The 13203-nt window shown below is 43.8% G+C and overlaps 1 protein-coding gene and 1 long non-coding RNA gene across 2 annotated transcripts; both read right to left on the bottom strand.

Annotated features, from left to right (window-relative positions):
* Positions 1-398: 398 nt before the first annotated feature.
* LOC134437901 (uncharacterized) lies at positions 399-5485 on the bottom strand. The gene is made up of 4 exons (XR_010032500.1): positions 5445-5485; positions 3537-3578; positions 3209-3253; positions 399-973 (listed from the first exon to the last, which is right to left on the bottom strand). It is a non-coding gene; the product is annotated as an uncharacterized LOC134437901 (long non-coding RNA).
* Positions 5486-5717: 232 nt separating this feature from the next.
* On the bottom strand, positions 5718-12546 carry LOC134437388 (PC-esterase domain-containing protein 1A-like). The gene is made up of 9 exons (XM_063186882.1): positions 12298-12546; positions 10489-10568; positions 10282-10361; positions 9336-9568; positions 8851-9001; positions 6788-7058; positions 6481-6561; positions 6006-6080; positions 5718-5740 (listed from the first exon to the last, which is right to left on the bottom strand). The coding sequence occupies exons 2-9, from the start codon at positions 10565-10567 to the stop codon at positions 5718-5720; spliced, it is 993 nt and encodes a 330-aa protein (XP_063042952.1). The 5' UTR covers position 10568; positions 12298-12546.
* Positions 12547-13203: the final 657 nt, after the last annotated feature.

The raw sequence follows: 13203 nt of genomic DNA, 5'->3' as shown, positions 1-13203 counted from the left end.
AGTACAAAAGATTGTAAACATTCACCTGTTGGGGAGCTTAGCTCTTGGCAGTGAGGCTCACTGGGTGGGGAGTATGGGTCCCTGGGTGGTGCTGCATGTAGTGGGTATGGTTGCCTGGGTGGTGCCGTGTGTAGGGGGTATGGTTTCCTGGGTGGTGCTCTGTTTAGTGGGTATGGTCCCATAGGTGGTGCTGCGTGTGGGGGGTATGGTCCCATAGGTGGTGCTGCGTGTGGGGGGTATGGTTCCCTGGGTGGTGCTGCGTGTAGTGGGTATGGTTCCCTGGGTGGTTCTGCGTGTAGGGGGTATGGTTCCCTGGGTGGTGCTCTGTGTGGGGGGTATGGTTGCCTGGGTGGTGCTCTGGGTGGGGAGTATGGTTCCCTGGGTGGTGTTGCGTGTAGTGGGTATGGTTGCCTGGGTGGTGCTGCATGTAGGGGGTATGGTTCCCTGGGTGGTGCTACGTGTAGTGGGTATGGTCCCATAGGTGGTGCTCTGTGTGGAGGATATTGTTGCCTGGGTGGTGCTCTGTGTGGGGGGTATGGTTCCCTGGGTGGTTCTGCGTGTAGGGGGTATGGTTCCCTGGGTGGTGCTTTGTGTGGGGGGTATGGTTCCCTGCGTGCTGGGAATCGTTCCCTCTGTGGATATGGTTCTCTGGGTGAGGGGTAAGGCTGTCTGGGTGGCTGACTGGGTGGCTGTGTCTGTCTGGGTGGGTATGACTGTTTTGGTATTTGTCTAGGTGGGTATGGTTGTTTGAATGTGCATTGCTGTCTGGGTGGGTATGACTGTTCGGGTGGCTGTGTCTGACTGGGTGGCTGTGTCTGCCTGGGCAGGTATGGCTGTCTGGGTGAGGGGTATGGCTGATTGCGTGGGGGGTATGGATCTCTGAGTGGATATGGTGCCCTAGGTATGTAAGACCTCCCGTGAGAATCCCCATCTCCGCTGCATCCAGGTGGTTCTGGTGTGGGAAGTAAAGCGCCTGCTGAACAAAAAAAAACTCAATGAAGAGATACTGATTGCATTTTATTGCAGGACTGCACCTACTCACAGGACCAAAGGCATGAAAAGCGTGTTCACTGATCATGGTGTATAGTACTACAGTATAGTACAACTGTACTTGATTGGCCAAAAAAACTTGCCTGATCTGAACCGCATTGAGAATATTTGGGATGTTATAAAGAAGAGAGATTCTGCTGATCTGAGGGCAGCACGTTACCTACAGTATGTCCTGTGACCAGGAGAGATTCATCTGAGGGCAGACTGTTAAAGGATAACTTCAGCAAATTTCAATATGATATTGTATTGCTCACGCTACTACCCTTGACTTGTCAGTACCCGGTGACGCTACATTTTTCGAATCAACCCTTTCCGAGATCTGAGCTATTCTAATGGGGCAGATTTTGTTTACATTAAAAACTTTCTTAACGTAGGCCTACTCAAAATATTATCCCAAAAGGTATGGCTGTTTGCTAGTTGTCTGCTGATGTCGCGTAACCTTTTGGATGTTATTGGGAATAAATCAAGATGTTTTTTTTTTAAATGTAAACAAACACCTGCCCCCATTACAATGACCAGAACCTTGGAAAAGGCTGAAGAAAAAAAAAAAGAAAAAAAAGAATTCTCAGGTACTGACAAGTCCAGGGTAGTGCGAGCATTACAACTGCATGTTGAAATTGGGAAAAGTTACCCTTTAAGTTACCTCTGCCCTGAGATCAGGAGTGATTCACTTGCTCTCAGGGCTGAATGTCACCTCTAGGACCAGGAGAGACTCCTATGCCCTGATGGCAGAGTTTCACATCTGCTCTAGGACCAGGAGGAGAGACTCACCTGCTGCTGTAAGACAGGACAAAATCCCCAGCTCTGAGGGCAGAATGCTATTATACTGTATTACATAGAGTACATTCAGTGTTTTTCAAAGTGGGGCGTACCGTAAGCCCCCCTGGGGAGGCGCGGAGGCATCTCAGGGGGGGCGTGTGACATCTAATTTTGGGTTTTTCCCCCAAGGAAATGATTTCCTGTCTCTCCAATAAGTCAATAAATGTAAAGCCCTCACCAACATTATATGATTAATTCAGGGGCGGTTCTATCATTGGGCAAGGTCGGGCAATTGCCCGGGGCCCTGTCCAGTCAGGGGCCCCGTCGTCAATCGACATTTATGCATCGATTTTTCATGCGGTGGCAATTTAAGCTTTCGGGGCCCTTGGCCGCAGTTCGATGGGGCCCACCTAGATAATCTTGCTTTTGGGCCCATGTTTCCGTTGTTACGCCTCTGCCATCGATTATAAGTTCATAATTTAAAGGGGGCCTCGAAATTGTTCTTTGCCCAGGGCCTCAGATTTTCTAAAACCGCCCCTGGATTAATTGTCATGAATTTGAATAGCATAGGAAATGAACACACATCTGCATTCGACTGCAGTCCCCCTTTGTTTAATATCACCAGTCACCTTTCCTTTGATTCTGCGCACCGATCGCAAAATCAGTCTGCGTGAATAGGCTACCGCTGTTGCTTGGGGGGACTCGGAAGCATTCAGACCCTCTGAAGGGGGGAATGATGGAAAAGGTTTGAGAACCACTGCAGTACATGGATCGTACATATGTCAAGACATGGATTAGGCCTACACATATTACAAGACATGGATCGTACATATTACAAGACATGGATCATACATATTACAAGACATGGATCGTACATATTACAAGACATGGATCGTACATATTACAAGACATTAGTGGTGTCAACAATGATCGATTCGGCGATCCGAATCGATCCGGGGCATGGACGATCCAGATCCAGATCCGGCAAGTTCCAGAATCAATCCGGCAATTTTTTTAAGTTTCAATTACTTCCATGGATATTTCAGGAGCAAATGAATGTTAAATTAAATAAAAACACTTCAAAACATTGCAAGACTGATACAGACTGATACAGAAAACAGCCAATAAATTGTTGCTCAGTATCTGACTACTTGTATTTCCTCATCATGGCTGAACATTTGCTTTGCGTTCAGTAGAAATGTAATGCATTGCAATGCATTGTAGAATTGAATCGAATCGGATTGGATCTAATAGAATCGAATCGAATCTACTACCTCCCGAATCGTGATCGAATCGGATCGTGAGGGCAGTGCCGATCCACACCACTACAAGACATGGATCGTACATATTACAAGACATGGATCGTACATATTACAAGACATGGATCAGTATAGCAAACCTTGCGAATGATGACGAGGAATTATTTGCACGTCACGGTGTCCTCCTACAATAAAAACAACAGAATTTTACATCAACATCATCAGCATGGACCGATGTCCACTTTACTGTCTCACAAATCACAGCCCAGTGTTTGTATGTGCAGACGTGATAACAAAGTGCTTGTATCCAAAACTAGGTGCAAAAGTGGCCACCGTGAAAAACTGATAGGTGATTAGCCCATGCAGTGACGGAGAACCTGAAACTGTCCTCCTATTGGTTAAATCCTATTGGTGGAGACATGATAGAGATAACACACGACACTACTGAAAGCAATGAGTTATAACCACCTTGTAGTATATGAAGAGGCCTCCTCCACTGGTCATATCCTCCTGTAACAGTTGGAGGTGTTGGTTAAGTAAGGGTTAACGTTCGGCGAGAAGGTCGCTACCGTGGAATAGCAGCACGACAGAGAGAATCTTTAGACCCCGACGCGGAGGGGAGGGGTCTTGTTCTCTCTGAAGTGCTGCTATTCCACAAAGCGACCGACTCGCCGAAAGTTAACCCGCTTATTATATGGATATACTTAAATGATTCACACATGGCGGGGACATTTCTTTAGGCCTATTTAATGTTAAGTCTATTATAGTTTTTAATGTCAAAAGATTGTTGCTGCGCAAAACAAAACGAGAGGGGGTTAGATCTTTGAGTGGCATGTGGCATGTGTCAGTGACATGCGGAAGTGCCGCAGTGACATGTCCATTGATTTTATATTAACCACAGACTTATACTAATTATTATCAACAAGTGTAATAATATTTATTAATAAAAAGTATTATTTTTAATTATTCATATGTATTCTAGGTCTGTAATTACAACAGTTAACGGGCATGTCAAGCACCGTCACGGTTGGCAAGTGACGTTGGTTACTATGGTTACAGTGGCTACTACGATGTCAAACTGTGCCTAACCCTAAACTTATTCCTAAACCTAACCTGTCAGTGAAAAAATGTGTGTAAACCAACCGAACTGTGCCTAAACCAAAACGCATTCCTAAACTTAACCTGTCGGTGGAAAAATGTGTTTTACAGTTGCATGCCAGTGATGCCACTTCCGCATGTCGATGTCGAACTGTGCCTAAACCAAACTCATTCCTAAACCTAACCTGTCAGTGAAAAATGTGTGTACACCAACCTATAAACATGCCGAACTGTGCCTAAACCAAAACTCATTCCTAAACCTAACCTGTTAGTGGAAAAATGTGTTTTATAATAGCATGTCAATGATACCACTTCCGCATGTCACTGGCACATGCCACATGCCACTCAAAGATCTAACTCCTACTGAACAAAACAGTGCCGTTGTGGAACACCGCTAGGCAACAGCTAGGTAGCCAGGACAACAGGTGTTGTCTATCACAGCAGCTGATTAGAGTCTTGTTGAAAAGTCGCTTTAGCAGTGAAAAGTCTTGTTGCCATTGACAGCGGTCTGTTATAGACCAACCCGTCCGTTATCGAAAAATAACAGACGTGCGAACGTTGGGGAGCCCCGTTGAAATGAATGGAGCACTCGACCGATGACGTCACACCATATAATAACGAAAAATAACTTCTCCTACTCATCCATAAACCCTTGCAATAACTTTGGCATGCCCACATACTCTGTACTCCCAAACAGTGATGGGCAAAATGGATTCATGATGTACAATCTAGGGCCATATATTCCAAATGGCCTTCTTTCACCTGTGCAATTCAACCAGGTGATCATTTAACAAGCCAATCACCTGGCTGAATTGGATAAGTAAAACCAAGTTGTTTTGAATATGTGGCACTGGGTTGTAACAAATGAATCCATTTTGCCCATTACAGTTCCACAACAATTGGTATGCTATACTCTGCATTGCTTGTGCTAATTGTATATATTGCTGTACTTTTCTATATTTTGAACACTTTCCTTACATTCTGCACACTTTGTATATTGCTGTATATGCTTCTTTGGATTAAAGCATCTGTTAAATATAATGTTAAGAATTATCTTTTCAGTCTGTCATGTTGCAACATGTGTCACTGCATGTATTTTTGTGATAAAGACTTACACAATAATGAGCTTGGAAAACATTTTGAGACTGTTCAAAGCTCATCTGTTCCATGTGTTGTGATTTGTCACAGAGAAGAACAAGATGGTATTTGAACTAAATTGGGTATAATAGTATATAAGGATAGCATACAGTGTAGATGGAGCAATTCAGAGCCACAAACCTCGAATTTGAGACGGCCCCATGATTCCAACTTGGCGTCCTAGTTTCAAAATGTCATATTAGTAGGATTTCCACAAGCAACACATAATGGACATAAAAATAACCGTAAATGAATTGCAAACCAGGCACCCAATAACTCATGAAGAGTTGATGGGCAAAACCCTATAGATAAGCATATGATTTTGTACAATTTATCATAAATTTGACATCCATTGTGTTATTTGTAATGGTGTTCTTAATTTGTTTGGAATGCAAAAAACTGTGTTGAAAACATTCATTTCAGATAGAGCAGGTTGCCTGCACACCTTGAAAAGTTTTTCATTGTAGAGGAATCACTTATAGACTGCTGAAAATGGCAGACTGCCACAATTATGGTCAAACCAATTTCGAAAGCGGATGTTTATAAAATCGTTTGGTTTGACAGAAATTGTGGCAGTGTCACGCTTTCCCACAGTCTAAAAATACCCCAATCCACCAGAGCTTTAAAACCACTTCCATCTAATCTCATTTCGAGCTGCCGCTGAAACGTCTTAAATTCAGATTAAGAATACAAAACATTTACCTTCAGAGATAGTGCTGGCCAGGAGGTAGGGCTTGGGGTGGTTACGTCTCAACCCATTGACTGTGACGGTTAATGCTTTGTTTGGAATGAGAGAGTTTAGATGAAAAACAAAGAGTTAATGTTAAGTGTACTAGTCATGGTCAGTATCATTTTTTTTAGTATTGTACACGTATTGTGTCAGGTTTGCAGTGCACCACCCAATAATCTATCACACCAATGTACGTTTTAGGCACTCAACACCAAGCTTAGTTTACAGCATCTGATCTGTTTCTTAAATCAAATTTCGAGGGGGGCATTTCCCTGAGACGCTTGAAACTCGCGTTTCTTTGAGGTTGATGACTAAATTTGGTGTGATGAGGAGGTGAAGGCTGGATTCCAGATAACATTTATCACTTTCTCCCAGCAACTTTGATTCATGGTAAGATGTAATGAATAATTAGAGGTAGCATGCAAGCCAAAGTATCACCTCTCTTACCTGGCCTTTGTTCTTTTCCTGAGTACTGGCAATTCCAATTCATTGGTGTGCGTTGCCCAAAAAAGCTGTGATGATTCTGACCTACAAGAGGAAGACAGGTGTACATCTCTAAAGGTGCACTGTTTAATATTTTAGCAATTTATTGTTTACCTAGTCCCCACCAAATGCTGAAATCACACACAGTTTTCTGCATTCTGCTACAGCACTGGTTCAAAGGCCTCCTGACCTCATACCCTCATACACACACACACACACACACACACACATACACACACACACACAGTATATATATACAGGACGTGTATACCTGTCTGTATCTGCATGAGTGGTTGTGGCAGTGGCTGCGATGGGAGCAGCTCGACGCCCCAGGCTTGGGCGACGTGGGCCAGCAGCAGGCAGGTGATGCGGCGGTGGGCTATGGCGTTCCAGTGCACCCCGTCCTTGGCTTGATGCTGAAGACTGAAGCGGAAGTGGAAGTGCATATCCAGCACGTCCAGACCATACTTGCTGGCCAACACGGCACTCCAGAAGTTGGCCTCCACAACATCAATCCGCAGCGAGGGGCCAAACTCTGCAATCTAACACAAAGGAGATACTAGTCAACTATACTAGACTGTTAACCCTGGTCGACTAGATACTAGACTGTTAACGCTGGTCTATAAATACAAGACTACTAACCCTGGTCAAACTGGGAACACTTACAATGGGCAAGACTCTGGACAACCATCTAAGCCAGTGGTTCTCAACCTGGGGTGCGGGCCAGAGAGGGTGCCAGAGATTTTAGGGGGTGTGTGGAATTTTGTTTGTGTTGAGGTTGTGACCAAAAGTTTTACAAGCGAACATTATAATTAGGCCATATCAAAACCAAATTAAAACACGTTTTGATCCCCATATAAAGTCATTAAGGGATTCATTAATGTCTCGAGCAAGAATCATTGTAATCAATCACTTACTGTAAGATCAAGTCATATTTTAGTGCATACACACATGTAGAAGTTTGGTTTGGGGGTGCACGGCCTGTGTTGGGCACAGGCAAGGGGCTACATTAAGAAAAAAAGGTTAAGAACCACTGATCTAGGCCATGCTTGCTGGCCAGTGTGGCACTCTAGAAGTTGGCCTCCGAAACATCAAACCACATCCAAGGGCCAAACTCTGCAATCTAACACAAAGGACATAGACACCCCTCGAAGTACATTAAGTCCTTGTGCCTTGTACACATTGTGCCTTCAGTGACACAGGTGAGGTAGGAAAACCTGATTAAGGTGAGGTGAGGTAGGAAAACCTGATTAAGGAGGAAAGTTCAGGAAACACAGCACACTGATTACTGTACTTTTTTCTTTTTTATTTCTTAAAGCGAATAACACTTTTCATCAAGTCTTCAGGTTGTCTGCTTCTATATAAGAAAAAAAGAAACGTGATCAGTGCGGTGTGTTTTCTTAAATTTCATCCATGATATAGGATACACAACCTGTTGAGCCTGAAGGGTGACCGACTGGACCTCTTTTTGAGGACTGAAAACATTTCACGTTTCCATCCCAAAATGCTTCCAACACCAAAGCATTAATGGGGCTCCAGGTAGGATTAAAAGTTGAATTAATCACGGTCCCGAGTCAGACGACGCTTATGAGAGTCTTTAGTAAGTGAACGATGGCTCTCGTGATCACTTCCACGGTCCGCTGTCAGAAAACCCCACATGCAACTTTTGGCAGCGCGGTCCGAGGGAGTGTCGTGGGAAACACTTATCATTTGAAAACATCGCTTTACATACTGTATTCAGATTTGTATCAACTGCTGGCATTCCAGGATGAAAAACAGTCTCACAGCGAGTTTATTTGACCAGCATTTTTTCATTCCAGTGTAGATTTTGAGACAGGCATGCCACGGGCACCGCGCAAATGACGTCATCCTACCTAGTGCCTCTTCAAATTTCATTCGTGATATACACACCTCTTTTTGAGGACAAAAAACATTTCACGTTTCTATCCCAAAACGCTTCCAACTCCAAAGCATTAAAATTAGAGATGTACAGGATCCAAGATCCGGTTCCGGATCCGGCAGGATAATAGGGGTTTTTCAGACTATCTGGATCCGGTTCCAGGATCCAGGATTCGGTAGCCGAGGCTTTTAAGTCAAAATAGTTTGAGCCAACGTGATAAAAAGAGCCCACGTGTGTGAGTAGGCTATTTGTTTCAACCCTTTCGTAGGATCCGGTATCCGGTTCCGGATCCGGCAGGATCTTAACCAGTGGATCCGGTATCTGGCAGGATCCTTAAAATCAGGATCCGGTGCATCTCTTATTAAAATGTCAACAAAAATGTGAAACTTTATGCGACCTGAAATGACCAGAAGATCTACAAGGCCTTTTTTTACCTCTGGTACCAGAAAGCCACCGATAATCTTTTCGCTCAGTGGCATTGCCATAGTCCAGACGATCAGAACCTCTTCTGGAAGGACGCTCCTCAGGCTTTTGAAAAACGTGGTCAGGTTCTGTAGGTAGTCTCTCTCCCACTGCCGTCCATATCTGTGAGCAAACAAGCACATAAACAATACAAAAAGCATGTTTGGAGGAGGAGAAAACTGTTTCTGTAGTTTCATTGGGAATTATTTTCTTAAATGGTACATGTTTACTGTTACTGTACATCACTGTCATTGTCATATTGTTTTTTTTTAATTGACAAAGACAGTGAATGGGTATAGTAGGCTATTGCATTCAAGGTGTATGATCTCCTGTCTCTTCAAGCTTGCAACATGCGACAGTCAGAATATGATACCCGTAGCTGTTTTTCAGGTCATAGTGATCGGAAAAGAAGAACTGCCACTTTAATAACAGCCTGATGTGTAGATAAATACAGTACCTGGAGATGTCCCACACACAAGAGTTAACGATGACCAGGTCTGGCTTGAGCCCATTTTCGAGCTCTTCCAGAATTTTCTTCATGTGATCAGAGTAGACGCGGGTTATGAAGTAAAAGCGAATGAGGTGGTGGTCCGAGGTGTACTGCCGCACCTCCCTGTACTCCGTCCCGTTGGTCATTTGGGCCAATCTGCCTCCTTCCAGTAATGTGTCATTCTCAAACGTGGCCTCCCCCTGGCGAGACACATGAACAGTGTTGGGCAGCGTGGATTCAGAAGCTATAATACAGTGCCACATATTACAAGGGAGTGTACCTATGTTCCCCAGGTCCTGTTCCCCAGGTCCTATGTTCCACTGTCTTTGTATGGGAGAGGGGAACATAGGACCCTTTTTCTAAAAAAGTGTTCTATGTTCCCCGCATTGTATGTTTCCAAGTTTTCAAATTGTGCCCTTCCCAAAACCATCCCTAAACCTAACCTGCCACAGTTGCAACAGCAACCTGCACTTTGCCATGTGGCAGCAGTCTACTTTGAAGCAGTGGGGAACATAGAAGGCTTTTTTGAAAAATTCAGTTGACAGGTGGTCCCTGAACATTTTTGTGGGGGGACAAAGTGGTCCTCGGTATTAAAAAGTTAGAGAAACACTGCCATAGGCCAAGTATGCCTCACTGCGCGCCAAACACTCAGAGGGCGACCTATGTCTCTTTTCCACTGTCAGTTTTCTGGTAGGCCTATAGCTCGACACAGCGCAACAAAGCCGCTACTTTTTGCTTTACAATTGAGCGGTGTTGTGTGCCTATTCGAAAAGCAAACAGTGGCCGCCGAGTCGCGCTGTGTAGAGCTGTAGGCCTACCAGAAAACCATTAGCATTTAGTGAACTACACTCTAAGGAAAAAGAGTCTTATCTTTCGAGAGGACAACCCCAATAAACCAACGAAACCTTCATACCTTGGTCTTCAGTTGAGAGTAGGTCAGGTGTTTGTTCTTCTGCAATATCAGCACAAGGTCTTTATACATGGTACGCAAGTCTGAAATGAAAAGAAGAGGGGGAAAAGATGCACTGCAGGCAGGTACTGGACATTTATTCATTTCAGTTAACTTTAAAAACGTAACTTTTCAAGACTTAACGACTTCACTCGTAAGATATGAACTTACTGGAACCTCCCATGATGATGACAAATTTGTTGTGGAGAAGGCCTTTGGCTTGGTGGTGCGTGAAGTGTGTCGTCTTCATCCTAATTTGGAAAAAAAAGTTTTATGGAAAACAAGTTTCTTTTATGTGCCTGAGCATCATTCATTTTACAACATTTTATTATTATTATTAGTAGTAGCAGCAGCAGCAGTAGTAGTAGTAGTACTGTAGTAGTAGTAGTAGTAGTATTTATTAATCATTGTGAAGCACCTAATTAACTAGCCATATACTGTAACCAGCCTCATTTCAATGGGGCATTTTATACACCTTCCACCCTCAGAGTAGAAAGCAACAAATGTAGACAAACGGTCTTTATAATAGTAGAGTAATGAGGAACAAAATACCATAGACATTTTAATAAACAACATTAGGTACTAAAAGGAAATGTAGGAAATGGAATCATCTTATGATAGTCTTATTGATATACAGTAGGCATATGTGGCTTCCTTTTGAATTTCCACAGGCATAATTTGGACATTTCCATGTCCACTATCCACATAACCTCCCAACTAAACTCTGATACCACACCTACCCTGTAACCAATATCCAAGCAGGCTTCCACCTTCACCCTATCTTACAGCGTTTTCACACCTGGTCACCTTCAGCCGCCTAAGCAAACTCAGAGTAGTGACTCAGCATTTTTGCAGCGTATGTGAACGCTCCAAAGCTGCATACCCAGACCCCTCGGAGGCGAACCGTACTGAGACCTTGGTTGACGTGATCTCAGTTCAGTTCGCTTATGAGTTCTGACAAGTTACACTTGTGACTAGGTGTTATCACTTATGGAGGGTTCTAGAGGACCGGGTATGATAAAAAAGATGAGTGACACTGACACACCATAAAAGCCTACCAGGACCAGAAAGATCAGTCGGTTCTTTTTGTAATACACTCACAATATGAACAAAAACAGAATTGAGTCATTTTGCTATCGGTTCACTTTTTGGTCCACTTCAAGAGGACATGTGGTTCACTTAAAGGGTGAAACCCCTATTGGACTCAATAGTGGAATACTGCATGGGCCTGGGCCCTAGAGTCAAGGAAGCCCTGAAGACCAAGCATCTATGTTTCCTTTTTTCTGTCCTTTTTCATATGGCTTTAAAGTCACACTTTTAAAAATTGTATTTTCACATTTTCTTGAGGGACGTATCCCCGAACCCCCAACAATATGAGGTCTCTAACATCTGGCCCAATATCATGAATATTGTTGAAAATCAGCAACATCCACGAAGGGGGGGCGGCGTCTTGTTGTCTGGCCCAGAGTCATTTTCCGTCCCTGCTTAGACTTCAATTTAAACAGTGAAGTAGCTCAAGAATGTTGTATAGGCTATACCACATAGGCTACAGTATATCTGGATAAGAGAGGGATATTTAACAGGGTGTCGGGACCATGGGTCTGTGTCCTCATAGTCAGCGCCCAATTTATTCACACACACAAGTTCCAAAAATGTCTCCATCCAATGCGCAAAAACCGCACGCCCATGACAACACGACAGCTGTCAAATAGACGTCAAAATCATATTGACCTTCCGTTTGATGACCTGCCTGTCCCTCTAACTGTGCGTGGTGATTTATCATGCCGAACGTGTCGTTCTGAAAGGTGTATGGCTAGCCACCTACCTACCCAATTGCGCGCGGAACTAAAGTAAACATTGGCAGGCCAAGCATTGAAGTCGTTGAGTTACCTCGATTTATATCACTTGCCAAGAGAAGTTTGCAAGACAAGAAACTGTGCTTAAACAATAACTTGGATTTCATCCACAAAATGTACTTACCTTCCACCCGGGGAGCTGTCAAGATGTCAAACCAAAACGCCTTGAAATTTTCAATAGGCCCAGGCTAGGCTGCAGTTGTAAACGGTAATAAACTTAGCCTGAACGTGCTAGGAATTTTGCTCTTAATTTGCGCGCACATTTGTCTTCACCACACAGTCACAAACAGGGTTAAATGGTCACAAATATCAAAACATATTAAACATTGTTAAAAACATGTGCCGACTGGAGCCGACATGAGTGCACGGCGCACCACTTGGTTGATTGAAACCGCAGTTCTTACACTGAACTCTAGAGGTCTCTAGGACTATTTGAGACATTTGGTGCTGTCTATTTCCTGCAGGGATATGGTGCCGTTTGATTGGACTATTACATCCATTTATCCATTTTTTGTAATCTGAAATGGCTTAGTTTTATAATTTTCAGGTTTTAAAAAAATGGGCAGAATACTCTAGGCCTATGCATCGAGTGGGGGGCCCTTTCACAGGACTTCGTCCCAAGCCTGGCCAAAGCTGTCAGTGGCCCTGATTAATTAGTATGACCATAAATATTACAGGCCCACGGATATTAAGATCAAGAGTTCCCTCAACCCCTCAAAATTTCGTCACTGGCTTATTAAGCTATGGCATCTGCAGTTCATAGGCCTACAGCTTTTTAAAATATGTGCTTTGTAATTAGGCTACTATTCAGACACTGTCACCCATACATGCTTTTGAAGTGTTGCTCTTTCTGTTGTCTCGGTGAGGCACTTCAAAGAGCAGTAATTAATGCAATAGTCTGTATAATGTACGATACACATGTGGGTGCGTGGAGGGTGGGGTTGGGGGGTGGGGGGGTGCTGGGGGGTGGGGGGTGCTGACTTGTGCCTTCTATTCTCTGTACAGGGAAATGCAATGGTCATGCTGACAT

This window comes from Engraulis encrasicolus, chromosome 21 (genome assembly GCF_034702125.1).
Source record: "Engraulis encrasicolus isolate BLACKSEA-1 chromosome 21, IST_EnEncr_1.0, whole genome shotgun sequence".
NCBI lineage: Eukaryota > Metazoa > Chordata > Actinopteri > Clupeiformes > Engraulidae > Engraulis > Engraulis encrasicolus.
Note: the sequence above shows the minus strand (reverse complement) of the source record. Positions and strands in the feature narration are given on the sequence as shown.